At 45.4% G+C, this 17,181-nt stretch overlaps 1 protein-coding gene across 1 annotated transcript; it reads right to left on the bottom strand.

Moving 5' to 3' along the window:
- Positions 1 to 420: 420 nt before the first annotated feature.
- On the bottom strand, positions 421 to 16,795 carry CKS2 (CDC28 protein kinase regulatory subunit 2). The gene is made up of 3 exons (XM_082253800.1): positions 16,595 to 16,795; positions 6,228 to 6,355; positions 421 to 627 (listed from the first exon to the last, which is right to left on the bottom strand). The coding sequence occupies exons 1-3, from the start codon at positions 16,651 to 16,653 to the stop codon at positions 575 to 577; spliced, it is 240 nt and encodes a 79-aa protein (XP_082109926.1). The 5' UTR covers positions 16,654 to 16,795; the 3' UTR covers positions 421 to 574.
- Between the last annotated feature and the right edge of the window lie 386 nt (positions 16,796 to 17,181).

Consider the following 17,181-nt stretch of genomic DNA (forward strand, 5'->3'; position numbering starts at 1 on the left):
ATCCAGTAAGCTAAAATAAAACAGCTTCATTCTTCATCTAACAGGATGCAGCTTTGCTTTATTGAAGCGCACTTGTTCTTAGAGTTTCATATAAACAGATGATCAAGCCTGTTCTTGGGTACACATAGTACACTTGGAAAACAGCTTGCATTCAATAGTGCTCACTTCGCATTACCCTTGACTTGCATAGAGTAACAAGCATACTGTTAAAGCAACAAAAAACAAAAAAAAGTGAACACTGCTCTATACAATCCAAATTTAAACTTCCTTCAAAAATGGAAAGAAATCCATTTAACATCCAATGCACTTTTCGCCAGAAGCTATAATAACATCATTTAGATGAAATACATAAACTTTATTATTAGCTAGTGGTCAAAAGGAGAAAAAAATAAAAAAATGTTGTGACGGTAGAAACACAGAAAATAGCAGCTCAATGTAGAAAACACTCCCAGAGCTCCGGTGCTGTTAAGAATACAGCTTGTGCACAGCTGTGGTTGTGAGGGTCATAGTCTTTGTATTCACTGAATATTACAATATATACAGATTGTCCCAAAAGATACAAGTGAAGAGCAATTCATTTCTGTTGGTCTTTTGGAAGAGGCCTTCTAAACAGGAGTATGTGAGGTTCTATAAGGGAAAAAAAAAAAAAGTTAGCAATGAAATGCTCACTTCTACAAGCTACCATAAGGTGACATCACTTCTAAAAATTGACAGACATTCATTCTGCCCCAGCCACCACCCTATAAACATAGCCCTCCCCCCCCGGTCCTTTAAATGGAGTTCTACCCAAAAGTGGAAATTCTGCTCATTTGCTTACCCCCTCCCCCCAGTGCCACATTTGGCACCCTTCGTTTTTTTTGTTTTGACAGGTACCCTTCACCACTTCCGGGAGATGGCACCGTCCCTCGGAAGTTTGGCCCCCTCCTCGCCACACCGCGGAGCCGAATGCGCTTCACACATGCACAGTAGGGACCCGCCCTTGAAGCCGCAAGGCTTCACTGCCAGATTCCCTTACTGGCAATGGCAGCACCCGACGGAAACATCGGGAGCGGTGCCGACATTGCTGGACTCCAGGACAGGTAAGTGTTCTAATATTAAAAGTCAGCAGCTACAGTATGCGTAGCTGCTGACTAAATTTTTGGAGGGGGGCGGCTGGAACACCACTTTAACGATTACTATACAAAAACCCAGTTGTACATGACAAACATGCCAATAATTGTCAAAAGCATAACAAAAAAAGGCATAGGCAAAAGGTGGCTGTAAAGGGGTGGGGGGGGGGATACCAGGATTATGGCTGCAGCCACTGTCATTGTACAAACCACTTATTGCTGAGGCCATAAAAAAATACTATATCTACATTTTTTTTGTGATACACATACACATTATATACATGGCCAGCAATAAATAGGCAAGAAAAGCAAGTATTATGAAGATAGAGACTGATTAGCAGTGACAGTTTGGAAAATACAAGATGCCTGGCTGTAAACCACCAAGAAGAAATATGAAAATCAGGAGTTCTGGAACACATGTAGCAGTGATAAAGTGATGTCAGATCAGCAACTGTTTAGCTATGGTCCTTTAACCACTTTTACCCCCTTCCTGCCCAGACCAATTTCAGCTCTGACTCACTTTGAATGACAATTTCCCGATTATGCAACACTGTACCCAAATTTTTATCCCCCCCTGACAAAAAAAAAAAAAAAAAAAAAGTTTGCTTTTGGTGGTATTCAATCACTACTGAGTTTTTTATTTGCTAAAACGAAAAAGACTAAAAAAACTTTTGAAGAACACCCCCCAACCAAACCCCCCTTTTCTTAGTTTTGGTTCTAAAATTTTTCAAGACCGGTAATTTTGATCCTTCACAGATGTGTGCCGATGAGGCAGCAGCACTGATAAATTAAGAAACTGATGATCAGTGCAGACGTTCCCTTTCACACTTGCCAGTTAACGGTTCTCTCCTCACGCTGCGACATGAGAAAAGTAATGCTAACCAGCAAGTGTGTTTACATCGTGATCAGCTGAGATTGGACACAGAAGATCACGTGGTAAACCGGACACAGATGATCACGTGGTAAACCGGTGTAACGTTAAAAAAACCATACCCCGTGAAGAAACCATACCCCTCGTCACTTCCGGTCTGAAACAGCAGAGCAGCGCAGCAGAGCGCATGCTCAGAGCCCCGGAGACGTAATTGAAGAAGAAAGAAGTTCACAAGTGCGCATGCTCGGAGGGTATGCTATGTTAACAGCACTAATACTTGCGGCGGTAAAATTAAAACAGTTCTGCTGCAACATCAATCATCTCCTCTCCTCTCCTCTCCTCTCCCTGTCACTTCCCTGATCTCCCCTAATAAATATAAAAGCGGCGGCGGGTGTATAAAATGTAAGTGATGGCGATCTGTGCTCCGTGATCCGCTTTTATATTTATTAACCGAGATCAGGGAAGTGACAGGGGAAGGAGCGGACATGAGGCATGATGCAGAGGAGCTGTTATAATGTAACCGCCGCAAGTTAAACTACCGTGAGAAATCCATACCCTCCGGAAGTGACGAGGGTATGGTTTTCTCACGGTTATGGTTTTTTCACAGCACACCGGACACAGATGATCACGTGGTAAACCGGACACAGATGATCACGTGGTAAACCGGACACAGATGATCACGTGGTAAACCGGACACAGCGTTCGCAGGGGCAGGGCACACAGATCTGCAAAGGACATCAAGACGCCCTCCCAAAACTGGACAACCACGCTGTAGCAGTCATTCGGCTACTACAGCGTGGTCAGCAAGTAGTTAAAGGTTCTTGTGGTAAAACGTCAAAGAACCTTAGACCTCTGTAGTGTATTAACTTTTTCTTAACAGAAAATCAGCATACACAACTGCAGAAAACACTTAAGAGCATGCAAATTATAACAAAACAAGCCGACTACATACCTAACAAATAAGCATGTACAATATGTATGCCAGCCCTCCACTTGCCTGCTCGCATTTGGCGAGTGGAAATTATCTGAGAGCAAGCATGGGGCCGCATCGGGAGGGGCAGGGCAGGGCTGAACGGGAGAGGATTCTCCTCCCAGCGATCAGCCAAGAAACTGCAGGGAAGGGAGAGAAGAGCCTGCAGGATAACAGAGGGGAGAACTCCTCTGTCAAAGTCCACCTCCTATGATAGAAAGATAATGCTGGATAATTAAAGTGGTGAAGTGTCTATCATAGGAGCCGGTCCAGGAGGCAGGACTTCAACAGCAGAGTTCCCTCTCTGTGTGATCCAGCAATGTTCTGCTCTCCCCCCTGCCCTACAGTTTTCCTGGCCGATTGCTGGAAGCTGGGCTTGACAAATTTGCTTGCAATCTAGGAGCCAGCTAAAATAAAAGTTAGGAGCTAGTTTTTTTTTGCGCATGCCAAATGGCCGGCTTTCTGTCAGACCAGCTGCCATACACGTGGGCAGAATGGCGGCCAGTTTTTAATGAACTGGCTGATGCTGCCCAGCATTTGACCCATGTATACGTGGCTTGATGGGCAGTGGCTCACTAGGGAAGGAGGATCTGATCAGGTCCGTCTGAAAAACTGACAGAAAGCCCATGTGAAGGGGGGGGGGGGGGGGGGGCCCTCCATTCAGCTGAGTGGCATGACAGGGAGAGAAAAAAAAAATAAATATCACCCGTTTCCCCATCTTTGTGGGGTTGTAAATGGAACAGAGGCTGTTCCAACCAGCTGCCCCACACTCTGTTCACTCACCAGAAAGGAAAGGGCACCCATCAAGCCCTCATCTTCAACCTCTTCTCCAAGCAGTGAGAACAGGCAGGGGAAAACCCTCAGCTCTGCCAGTGACTGCTTGTTGCAGCCCTGGCCATCACAAGAGGGTGCCAGTTCCCTGATGTGCCGTGATTACAGTACAAAAAAAAAAAAAAAAAAGTGCCACCTTATCAGTGAAGGAGAAAAAGTACTTATTTACAAAATTTACTAACAGAAATTAAGGAAAATGTTTTCCAAAATGCTGTCTTTTAATTAAAAGAAACCCAGCGGTGATTAGATACCACCAAAAGAAAGCCATTTGCGTGAAAAAAAAAAAAAAAAAAAAGATAACTTTTTTTTGTACAGCATTGCATTCAAATTCAAAGTGTGACAGCGCTGAAAGCTGAAAGTTGGCCTGGGCAGGAAGGGGGGTGAAAGTGCCCTGTATTGAAGTGGTAAAGGAGCTGTAGAAATATCTGGCAAGTACTGGCTGTGTGGTACATGTGACTGTAACAATCTCCCCTATTCTTCATATGTCTGGGCTATGGATCGAACACACTAAGTGCCGGTTCACATTTATGCAATGCGGGAATGCTGCGAATATACAGTGTTTTCCCGCATCGCATCCACAGCACAGGCAGTTCACACTGCCATATGCGATACGCTGGGGTGTGTCAATTCAAAGTTAATGACACCCCCAGATCAGATCGCAGTGCGAGCTGAGAGTTTGCACAGAATCAGTTCGCACTAGTGTGAACCACCATGCGATCGGATTCTGCTATGGACCAAAAAAAAGGGTCCTGTGCGTGTTCAGTGCGATTGCAGTGCGAATTCAGCCATACAAACTGCATGGCTGAATTTGCACCACACAGACATCACATATAGTTTTAGGAGCAGTGTGCTCCGAATTACATAAATGTGAACCGGCACTGAGTGTTTTTGCAAAGAAGAGTGGGCAAATATTGCCAAGTCGAGATTTGCCATTTTTTTATTTTTACTTTCCTCCACCTAAAAGATTTGTTTGTTGTTCAACTGAGTTGTACAGTTTATAGGGCACATTAAGGAGGTGGAAAAAGTTCTGAAATGATTTATCTTTGTCTCTTTTTACATCACAGTAACCTGACATTTTATCAGGGGTGTGTAGACTTTTTATAGCCACTGTACCAGTGTCATTTCAGGAGATAATTTACAAGTGCGTGTTGAGGGGCAAGATTGGGGGCAGGGTAGGATTTGGGTGGGTTATCTGGTGGCAGGTAACTCTTAAGGCCCGGTTAGTAGCTCAAGACATTTTGAGCCCTGATGTATGCAATAAATATACATACTACTCAACTTGGAGATGGGCTCTAATCAACCATAAAGATTCCAACTGCTTTCTGTTTCCTCCTGAGTCTCCAGAACAAATCTTGCTTCTGTCGCTTCTAAAACTCTATCTTCGGTCTGCCCACATGCTTGCTAAACAGTCCTAAACTCCTCCCCCATGCTTCCTGCACATCAGTCATATCCTATAACCTGACCTAAAGTGGTTGTAAAGGCTGAAGGTTTTTTACCTTCATACATTCTATGCACAAATGCAAAAAACCTTCAGTGTGCAGCTCCCTCCTCAGTCCCCCCCAATACTTAACCAAGTTCAATCTCGATCCAGCCATGAGCATGAGACCCCAGGCTTCCCACCTGATTGGCTGAGATGCAGCAGGAACCATTAGCTCCTACTGCTGTCAATCACAGCCAGTGAGGCAGGAGCAGGACTTAGCCGCACTTTGTCTTATGGACCCAGAGAACCATCTAGAGAGAGAGCACGCACGAGTGCCCCACAGCAAGCAGCTTGCTATGGGGGCACTTGGCAAGAGGGAGGGTCCAGAGAGCGCCGACAAGGGACCGGAGAAGAGGAGGATCAGGGCTGCTCTATGCAAAACCACTGCACAGAATAGGCAAGTATGACGTCTGCTATTTTTTTGAATAATTTTTTTTTCTTTACAGTAACTTTAGGCTAGTCCGAATGGTTCATTTGCATATCAATGGGAGAGACCTAGATTCTAAAAACAGCACATGGTCCTAAAAACTAAACTATTAGTCTATAAAAATCACCCAAAAATATACATACCGGCCCATTCCACCTCGATTTTATAGCATGAGATTTGAAAAACGAAACTATTCTAAACTAAACTTTGTCCAGGAAAGGGCAAACCCCCTCCCCCCCCCTCCGGTATTGTAAATGGGAGGAGGAAAAAAAAAAAATTCCCTTTAAACCGGTCCTTGGCAGTCTGTGTATATTGTAGGCATATTTTGTATGCTAGGAAGTGTGTTTTCTGTAGTTGTATGTGCAGCTTTTCTCTTTAGTAAAAGTATTAAGTCAAGGAATCTTAGACCTCTGTAGTGTATTATTACCACAAGAAGCTTGAGAAGACCAGGCAAAATGAAATTCAGAAAGGTCAGAAGTTACAGCTCCCATGCTTGTCCTAGTCCAGGTTTCCTTTTGCAATCACTATTTTAAACATACCTGGTTCATGGATCATGTAATGAACCCAGCCAAGGCTTTGTTGAACACCAAGTCTCCTCCACTCTTCTTCAGACATCAGATGAGTCTTTGGTACCTGCTTTGCCAATTCTTTTGGAAGCATAACATGCCTAGTTAAAGAAAATAGTGTGGATTTAAATTCAAATTCAATTATACACCAGGTCTTAAAAGTGAATGTGTTAAGATTAAAGTGCATCTATAGCAAAAAACAACAACCCCCCCCCCCCCCTACACACAAAAAAACACACACACACACACACACACACACACACACACTTTGGATAGGGTGGAGCTAGCATGGTTTTAAAGGTTAGCATACCACATGCGCTTGAACACTGGTTTCAATTGCAGAGCGTGGTTGTGACAACTGTCTATACAAGACCTAAAATATTGACAGTTCTTCAAATAGGTCCTTTAGGCAGGTTTACTTTTAAGGCTCCATTCACACCTGTGCGACTTGCCATGCAACCTTGGACATCAAAGCTGCATGACAAGCCGCTCCTCATGTTCTGCAATGATAACCATTCATATATGCATGACTTAAAGTTGCAGTGACTTCAAAGTAGTTCATGCACTAATTTGGTCCGACTTTCATGCAACTTGAGGGCTGTAGGTTTCAATGTTAACCCCTCAGAAGTTGCATGAAAGTCGTACGTGAATGTTATACAATGCAACTTGTGTGCAAAAAAGTTGTCTGTGATCACTGGTCAAAGCCACAGTAATATCAAAGTTGCACGAATCCAAAGACATCGCAACTTTGGGAGTCATACAAGTGTGAATGGAGCATAAAACTTCATAAACCAAAACCACAAAGCAAATCTGAAAACCAGGTGTGATCAAAAGTAATTCTCGGTTCCAAGCAAATTTTAAAGCAATAATGGATGAAGAAATCTACTTTGACCACTCTAAAGCCTCGTACACACGATGAGACTATTGGATGAATCATCGTCCTTTTTGCATGCTAGTCTCAGATCGAAAAGCAATAGGTTACTAAAGTTCTGAAAATTATCGCGCCAAAGAATACAACTTCGGAAGTGATGCAACTTCTTGTAATCTCTCCAAAATCATGCATTGTTTTATTACAAGAAAAATTCATGTTTTTTAAATAGATTATCTGACAATAGCTCCAAATGCATTTTATTTTGGTACAATATACTTACCAGGTGTACGGGCTTAAGAAGCCACCTTAAAATACTAGTCATCTTCCCAAATTATAACATTGTACATTAGTTACATAAAAGCAATGCACCACATGGGGGTGCAAAAGCTTTGCAAGAACACCAAATTGTATTGTGTGCTTGAAGATCCACTAAACAGTACATAGTTTACTCCAAATACCAGTTTGTACAAAACTAAGTGGCAAAGAAATATTCAATATAAAGTGCCCTATACCAGAGCCACCAGGTAAGGGCACGGATGGTGTGGCAGGACTATGTGGGGAAGGTAGAGTGGGTCGGGGTGGACTTTAAGGGCTCTTTCAGACGGCCGCTCCGCTGTTTTTCTCCGCTGCTGGACTTTTTTTTTTTTCACGGAGCGGATGACATTTGTGTCATCCGCTCCGTATGTCCGCATATTATCCCATCCGTTTGCGGATGATATGCGGACATAATGTAAGTCTATGGGCATTGCGGATGTCAGCGGATGACACCGCTGACATCCGATTTTCCTTCCTTTCCGTTTTTTGAACGGAGGAAAAATAGGGTTCTGTTCCGTTCCAAAAAACGGAACAGAACTGAAAGGAAGAAAATCGGATGTCAGCGGATGGTATTCCGCTGACATCCGCAATGCCATTCACTTACATTATGTCCGCAAAAAAATAGGATGATTTGCGGCTTTCACATGGCCGCTCCGTATGTCCGCAAATCATCCTATTTTTTTTACGGATGATTTGCAGACATAATGTAAGTCAATGGCATTGCGGATGTCAGCGGAATACCATCCGCTGACATCCGATTTTCGTCCTTTCAGTTCTGTTCCGTTTTTTGGAACGGAACAGAACCCTATTTTTCCTCCGTTCAAAAAACGGAAAGGAAGGAAAATCGGACACACGGAGCGGATGACACAAATGTCATCCGCTCCGTGAAAAAAAAAAAAAAAGTCCAGCAGCGGAGAAAAACAGCGGAGCGGCCGTCTGAAAGAGCTCTTAGAGTCATTTTGGAGTGAACGGGAAAATGGGGAGTCTCCAAATGAAATACAAAGTAGTTTTCATTATTAAGACAATACATTTCCTTTTTCGTCCAAGGGTAAAAAAATAAATAAATAATGGCATTTTCTCAGTTCAGCCCAGTAGTTAGAACTCCAAGCTCAACAGTTACTAGGCCGAGCATTACTTTTAAATGAAGTGACTCAGTCTCCATCCTGATGGCCACACATGACAAGCACCTGAACCAATAATGGTAAGCAATCCCTTTGAAATTTACACTCAAAGAGAAACTGAAGGGAGTGGTGTCGTGGAAGCACTTCGAATGTTGAGCACTTGCACATTATAGCAAACTTACCTTTGCCCACCTTCAGCAAGGACAGTTCTGTTCTCTCCATCGCCACCATGGAACTCTCCCCCAAGTCCTTGTTCACACTGGTGCGATGCAGGAAACCCTGCAAATCAGTGCGGTTCCCGAATTGCACAGTGGTTCACACTAGGGAATCGACAGATTATCAGCAAAGCAGATATATCGAGGGCCGATATGCACTTTCCTCGATATATTGGAATCGGTCCCTGAGGTTACCGATATTGCGGGAAAGTGCTTGTACCGGAGTGATGCCTGCAACTAGAGGCATCACCCCGCTACCAGCATCCATAGCCGATGGTCGGCTGTCTGGTAAGGACAACCGATGCGGCTGAGAAGCGGGCTAAAGAGCCAAGCTCTGGAATATCGTAACCACATTGTCAGGATCCACCTAGCTGTTATACTTACCTGCTCTGTGCAGGTGGACTCAGACACAGTCTGCTCTCCTCTATGGGTGGTCTGATGGGGGAACGGATTCCCATTCCTTTGTTTTTAGCAAATCAGATGGGATTTCGGCAGGTATAAACCGACACATGTCCAATTGCACCCACTGCTTCAAAGAGGAGAATGGAGGGTTTGATCGAGCCTGCCTGGAAAACCAATTGGTCCGCTCGTGTGAAAGGGGTCTAATATAGTATTCCTCCTGGTTGAAATACGGCTTTAAAGCAAACTGTCAGAGTGAAAATTAATCAAGACAACATGTCCCTGCAGAGCCTTCATGATATCCTTTCTGGTGTCCGGCATCTCCCACCTTTCCTCTGTTCCAGCACTGCAGCCTCTTTGGCATTTAACTAGAGGAGGGTTGAACAGCCTGTTTCCCCTGCAGCACATGGTTCCACCTTGACATGTATACCACTACTGAATGTACGAGCCAGTGGAAAGAACCACAGCGTGCAGTGCAGCAGGTATTGGACATGTCTGAAGTATCAAAACCCTGCAGTGGCCAGAGATCAGCAAAAGCAGTGAAGTTTTAAACACAAGAGCTGTGGGTGACGCATTTTTTTTTTTAATACAGGCCTTTCTATTATCCCTGTAGAGACAGAGTCTCTAAGTCCAGCTAATACATATTGTTTTGGCTAGAACAGGTAAAGCATTTCATTTGAGGGGAATCCTCCCCAGCAGGGATCGTCTGAGTCCCTTCATTGTGTGCATATCGGACAAGCAGACTCCTGCCTGTCAGAAGCAGCGTGGTGGCTGTGCTGACCTGATTGCCTCTACTTACCCCTAGTAACATGCTCTTCCCCCCTATATATCCCAGACTTCGCTTGCCAATCTACGGACCTGGGACCAGCATAGTGGGTGCCTCCAGGTAGGGGGGATTGAGCCGAGCGGACTCACCTGCCCCCCCCCCCTTGTTGCTGATCCAGAAGCAACATGCTTGACATCCCTTCTGGGTCCCCCTGTCAGTGTCATGGCTGGGAATGAATGTAATGCAATCTGCATTGCATAACATTCAGTGGAGCACAGAGGTGGGATGGGGGCGCATCCAGGGTCTTTTAGAACTCGATGTACCTTAAAGAGATCTTTTCACCAAAAAAGCCATCAGAGGCCTTTTTGTTCCCTATGTGATAGGGGGGGGGGAAATCATACACCCAAGGACATAAATCCCCCCAAAAATCATATATTCCCGTGCATGCCGGAGTGAGAGTGATATTTCTAGCACCAAACACGTGGCGCACGTGACCGCCCGCCTATCTCATCCTCTCCTCCTGGCTGACATCGGAGGTTCTCAGCCCCTTCCGCAGTAGTTAGCCTGGGAGAGGAGGCATTCTGATAAAAAAGGTAGATATCAGGCATTTTATGTTATTTTCATACAGCTCTTATAGTGGGGCACATATTTAACAGAGGTGATTGATCATGACCAAGTGGATTTACAAGCACTTTAAACGATGCATGTTTAGGAGAGATTTACTGTATCTATAGGCAAGCCTGATTATAGGCTTACCTACAGGTTAAAAATCAACAAAGGGAGTTTACGCTTTAAGCCGGTCATAGATTGTTTGACTCTCAGCTGAAACCGGCCAAGATTCAAACAACGTATGGTCAGGCTGAATGTTGGGTACAACCAGCCTGCTGGATTCTACATAGGATTATTGCTAGCAGCGCCTATAGCCACTAGCAATGATCACTCTGTTCTCCTGGCAGGGATGGCTTGCACCCCCCCCCCCCACCAGGAGAACATAATGGTACCGCAGGAGTGATGCCCCCATCAACACTGCCTGTTGCAACCCGTGGTTGCAGGAAAGAAAACTGCTCCCATTACTGGCCTTAACTGCAGAAGCCGATAATAGAAGCTAACTGGTTGCCACGTACAGCTGTTCCAGTTTTGATAAAATTCTCACCTTTGAGTTCCCAGGGTCAAATGCACTATATAAATGAAAAGGACTATAGAACAATGACCAAACACACACACAATCAGGCATGGTGCCACTTCAATGGCCGCATGCTTGTTCCAGGCCAGTGAATCTGCACGCTATGAAGGATAAAAGGTCCAGAACGCATTCCTTCATAGACTGGTCAGAAATGTCAGCTCCCATATTACTTTAATTACGATCTGCATCAGGTGTCAATATTAAGTTAATTACACACAAAATACAGGTTGCAAATGCTGTGCGTTTTACCACACTAGATTGTATGGTACAGAAGTACCATGTGAACAGGTTGCAGTAGTTTCCAAAAGTAGTGCATACACTACTTTTGGTAGAGTGCATCAGCCAATCAAAAATGTAATTGCACCATACAGAACTGTATGCGAATCGCGCAGGAATGCACAGTGTGTTACTGTGATAGTCCTGATGTGAACCAGCCCTTACAGAATTGCACTACGACAAACCACATAGTACGGAGGTACCATGCAGTGTGGGGTCTGCAGAAACAGTGTTTTCTAAATGCTTTTAGAGCCGGTTCACACTACTCCCGACAAGTAGCTCCCAATGCTGTGCAATGGAACCGTTCTAATTAGGGATGCACCGAAATTTCGTCCGATAATGGGTTAACATTGCCGAAAATAAATATGGCCGCCGTGGGGGAAGGCGCAGCGCAGGGCAAGTTTTAAAAGTCCCGCCTCTGGCCGGCGGCACCGCCTCTCAGTGACGTCCCTACTACGATCTGTGCATTATGAATGGAGGGGGCGAGCGGCCGCTATAGAGAGAACTAATGTGATCCATCCCTGTCAGCTCAGCACGACTATGTGTGAATGAGAACAGAACTGACCTGACACCGGGCGGGGGGAGCGGCCGCTATTAGCTGTAACTATGTGAGAGCTTCACTTCCCTGACAGGCATGTATCTCCGCTGACAAGGAAGTGAAGCTCTCACATAGTTACAGCTAATAGCGGCCGCTCCCCCCAAGGGTGTCAGGTCAGTTCTGTTCTCATTCACACGTAGTCGTGCTGAGCTGACAGGGATGGATCACATTAGTTCTCTCTATATCGGCCGCTCGCCCCACCCCCCCGTCTGGTATGTCCATTCATAATGCACAGATCGTAGTAGGGACGTCATTGAGAGGCGGTGCCGCCAGCCAGAGGCGGGACTTTTGAATGAAGGATACCCGAGGAGGGGGAACCGCTGAGGCAGCTTGCCAATGGTATTTGTATTATGCAGCATGAGGGGTTAATGTATTGTCACTGCTGGTCACTCATCTATTAGTGACCGACCAGTGGCAGGTAATTAACCCCTTTGTGCTGCATTAGTGCAACCAGTATGTGTTAATTAACACTGGTTGCACTGATACTGGTTGCACTAATGCAGCACAAAGGGGTTAATTACCTGCCACTGGTCGGTCACTAATAGATGAGTGACCAGCAGTGACAATACATTAACCCCCTCATGCTGCATAATAGAAATACCATTGGTAATTAAATTAACCTCTTGCCAACCCATCACAGTACATATACTGTGACAGGGTGGCAGTGACAGGTGTATGTCACGACCTGTTTTTGGTGTATGCCCCTGTTCTATCCATTTTAAAAAATTTTTGGGGAAAAAGTAATTTTCGGTTTTCGGCCAAGGGCATCCTGCATTTTCGGTCCAAAATTTTCAATTCGGTGCATCCCTAGTTCTAATCAGAGCGACTCAAGTCGCTCTGACTTAGAAAAGGGTTCCTGCACTATTTTTTGGCCAAGTTGGAGCGACTTGCATTGACTTCTGAGAAGTCGTTTGCAAGCCGCGATGAAGTCGCGCTGCATGGGCGACTTGAGTCGGATTAGTGTGAACCGGCTCTTAGGGTGCCATTAAAATAAGTACACCTTTGAATAAAAAAAAAAAAAAAAAAAAAAAAAAAAAAAATTCCCATTTTTTTCCCCCTGCAAAAACAAGTTCTATATTAGCTTTTTTTTTTTTTACTAGAAGCCTACAAAGCATTACAACTGCAACCAGCAATTCGCAGGTGCAACACAAGGCTCCTGCAGAATGTCAGTGTATCTGTCTGCGTGTACCTCAAATGGGCTGGCAGATAAACAAGTAGTTCTCCCATTCACAGAACTCAGAATGAATGACGCGGACAGGTGGATGAAGCCCAGCACGGCCCTGTTTTTCTGACCTGTGACAGCAAGTGCAAGGAGAAGATCCCCCACTCGCTGTCACAAAGGGGATTGGGGTGAGGGCATAGTGCTGCACAGTAACATTTAACAAAAGGTGATCTTATCCTTTATTGGCACCTGCACACATCTATCAAGGGTAGTTCTTTTTTTTTCCTCCAGTAGACGCCATGATGGATATGGCATAACTAGTAGAGGTACCAAGCGGTGGGCAGGTTTGATGCTTCATTTTTGATTATGCTGGATTTGTTATTGTCAAAGCTGCCTTTAAATTTGATAAATGTGAGTTTAATGATTGAAGTTAATTCATGGTTTCATCAATTTGTGGGTACTGCACCATTGGAGATGCTCCCTTGTATCTCTACATTTGCTTATTTGGAGTAACATCTTTCATGTGAAGTAATTCAGAGACCAGACGGGGGTATTTTATCTATCAATGCCTGAGATCCCCTAGTGCAGTGATGGGGAACCTTGGCACCCCAGATGTTTTGGAATCACATTTCCCATGATGCTCGTGCACTCTGCAGTGTAGTTGAGCATCAGGGGAAATGTAGTTCCAAAACATCTGGGGTGCCAAGGTTCCCCATTAGTGCCCTAGTAGGTTAAATGTGGAGGTGAGCAGACCCTTCACCTGGTGATTGCAGCACCGATTTTAAAGAGGGAACAGACACGGATTGAATTCACTTCTGCATCTTTAATAGGATGTTTTTGGACTGGTTTCATTGCACTGTAGCACTTTGGAGTGTCTTATTTTGTCATATACCTTTAAACACGTTTCACTTGCAATTTATTTATTCAGAGACGAGGTCTCTGCACCACTGTTGCACTTTAATGGTTTGAATTGCACTTTATATTAGTATTATATATTTTTTCACATGTTATATTCTATGTTTATTAGTATTTTTTCATCAATATTGTAAGCAGCGCTACCACATTATTTTAATATAACTCACTTTATTGCTAAAAATTACTCTAAAATCCAAAGTGTAGCTGGGTGTAGCAAGACGTCCACACAGGTGTTCCATCACATTACCGCAGTACGTTTTTGGTCGGAATGTCACTTCCGTTACACAATCTAATGGGTAGTGGTAATCTGACAGAACATTGGCAGTGTAAACAGAGCCTTAAAGCGGAGTTCCACCCTGGAATTTTTTTTTTTTTTAAATACCCCCGGGACAATCAGGGCTAGTGCATTCCACAATGGCTAGCCTCTGATCTGTCCCGGGGTGCACTTACCTGTTAGGACAAATACTTACCTTGAAAAAGTATTGTCCAGCGCTGCCATTTCAGGTGTGGGCAGCTTGAAGCCAGCACGATCCTCTTCGGCGTCCTCTTCCGCCTTCTTCGGTCCCACGATGCCCTGCGCCGGCCCCGCCGTCACTTCCGGGCACGCGCGTCATCCCTCCACAGCTTCTGGGCATGCCCAGAAGCTGTTTAGAAGGGGATGACGCGCGCGCCCCGGAACTGACGTCGGGGCTGGTGCAGGCGCAATGATTCCTGGGAGCGATGACGTTCAGCTCCCAGGAATCATTGCAGAGCCAGGAAGTGAAGACGGGCCGCGGCGGAGGAAGTAAGGAAAGTATATTTTCTTCGCTACGAGGTAAGTTAAAAAAAAAAAATGCGATTAGCCATTTGTTTTCCAGGTGACCCAGAGCGAGAAGATGGAGGCAAGTATAAAATTAGGGTGGAACTCCACTTTAAGCCCCTTTTACACGGGCTTTCCGATCAGGTCCGCCTGTCAGTTTACAGGCGGACCTGATTGGATGCTCCATGCACCTGCTGCTATCCGATCCTGTCCGTGAAATCCAGACGGATGGAAACCCCATTTTCCATCTGTCTGGAGGATCGTATAAAAACGGACAGGTGGTCCGTTTTTATCAGATCTCCCCATAGAAAAGAGGGGGGGGGGGGGCTCTGACAGGTCCATCTCTGCACAGTGAGCGCAGACGGCCCTGTCATCCACCTACTCAGCGGATCGACCCCCGCTGAGCAAAACGAAGTCCGGCGGGCAGAAAGCCGGTGTGACGATACCCTAAATATATATATATATATATATATATATATATATATATATATATATATATATAATGGGTGTATGTATTAAAGCGGTTATATCCTCAAAAAAAAAACATGCAGGAGAAAGGCATAATGAGCTAGTATGCATCACATACTAGCTCATTATGAAATATTTACCTTAAAAGCGAAGCCCCAAAACGGTCGCCCGGACAGCGCTGAGGGAGCCGTCCTGTTCCCCCCCCCCCCCCCCGACGTCTCTTCTGGGTTCGGCGGCCCCGGCGCTGAGACTGGCCAGAGTCACGATTACGTCACTCCCGCGCATGAGCTTACTTTCCGGCAAAGAGCTCTGAAGGTCCGCTGGATCTTCAGAGCGAATGCGCCGCTGGGGTCAGCGACTGCATGCAAGGCCAATATCTCCTAAACCGTGCAGGTTTAGGAGATATTCATTTTACCTACAGGTAAGCCTTATCATAGGCTTACCTATAGGTAAAAGTTTAATGGCAGAGTATACTACCGCTTTCCACCCAGATAGGAATGTCATACCATTGAAGCCATCTGGGATAATCACATGTGCCCCAGGAGGCTTTGGGGCATTCCAATGGAATATAGAAACCTGTTGCCCGTACTTACCCATAATGTTCTTTTCCTGGAGGCTCAATAGGTCAGCCTACAAATCCTGGGATGACATGATTAGCCGCCAGGAAACACGCATCGATCACAACGTGCCATTGGGGATGGCTGGCCTCTTCCTTCCTGCAGCTGGCCCCTAATGACACAGCACAGCACATGCATGCTGGGCCAGCTGTGGGAAGCAGGAAAAGACAGGCAGCGCCTGATGACACTAGACCAGGGATTCCCAAACTATGGCCCTCCAGCTGTTGCAGAACTACAAGTCCCATGAGGCATTGTAAAACTCTGACATTCACATACATGACTAGGCATGATGGGAATTGTAGTTCCTGAACAACTTGAGGGCCATAGTTTGGGAATCCCTGCACTAGACTATGGCACATGACCTGGTTTAAATTCAATCTTCGTGTAAGTTTATGAAGAACCCAGCAAGGGAAGAGGGAATTAACAAAAAAATAAATAAAATAAAGCAAAGGGTGCGGTTCCCGTTTATATAGGCCTGAATGAAACACGTCACAACCGCTGTGCTCTGTGACTTGGCGGTCCATGAAGAGCCCGCTGTCTGCACTTCTATAGCGGGGGCTGTCCGCACAGCAGGCCCGGCGGTATTCAGTACAAAGACACGGAAGGAAGCGAGCACCCCCGAGCCCTCCCCTTACCTGTACTCATACTTCTCATCCGAGTACTTGTCCGAGTAATAAATGTTCTTGAAGGACATGATTACGGCGGAGCCGCACACCACGCTCGTCCCAGACAGCACACAATGGCGACCGCTCGACGAAACGGTTTATCTGCGTAATCGCCGCTGAAACTACACGATTTGAATTGTGTTACACGAGCCTCTCATTGGTTCCAAGTCTCCCCTTTCTCAGCGTCATGACTCATCGCTACGTCAGCGTACAAGCGTCTAACCAATCGAAGCCCTGTTGCTAAGCCTTCCCCGAAGACAGCGCCGACCATAGGGTAACACAAGGGAGGAGGAGCTATCAGAGGAAGGTTTTCTGGATGACTGGTTTGTCCAGGGATAGAGCTGCTGTGGAGATTGAGTAGTTCTAGTCTAGATAGTTCAGGAAAGGAAGTGATAGGTTTGCATTTCGCTGCAGGGATTTGGGGAATGAGTAGGCGGGTTGGTACGAACGCTGATGCGGTGTCTGACTGACTGACGTTGTTTCATTCAGCTAGTTGAAATGTCCTGGGATTAGGAGAGGAGAGGGTATGAAAAAGAGGGAATGGTAGTAGCAGAAAA

Source organism: Pelophylax lessonae (genome assembly GCF_965119305.1).
Source record: "Pelophylax lessonae genome assembly, chromosome: 1".
In the NCBI taxonomy this organism is placed as follows: domain Eukaryota; kingdom Metazoa; phylum Chordata; class Amphibia; order Anura; family Ranidae; genus Pelophylax; species Pelophylax lessonae.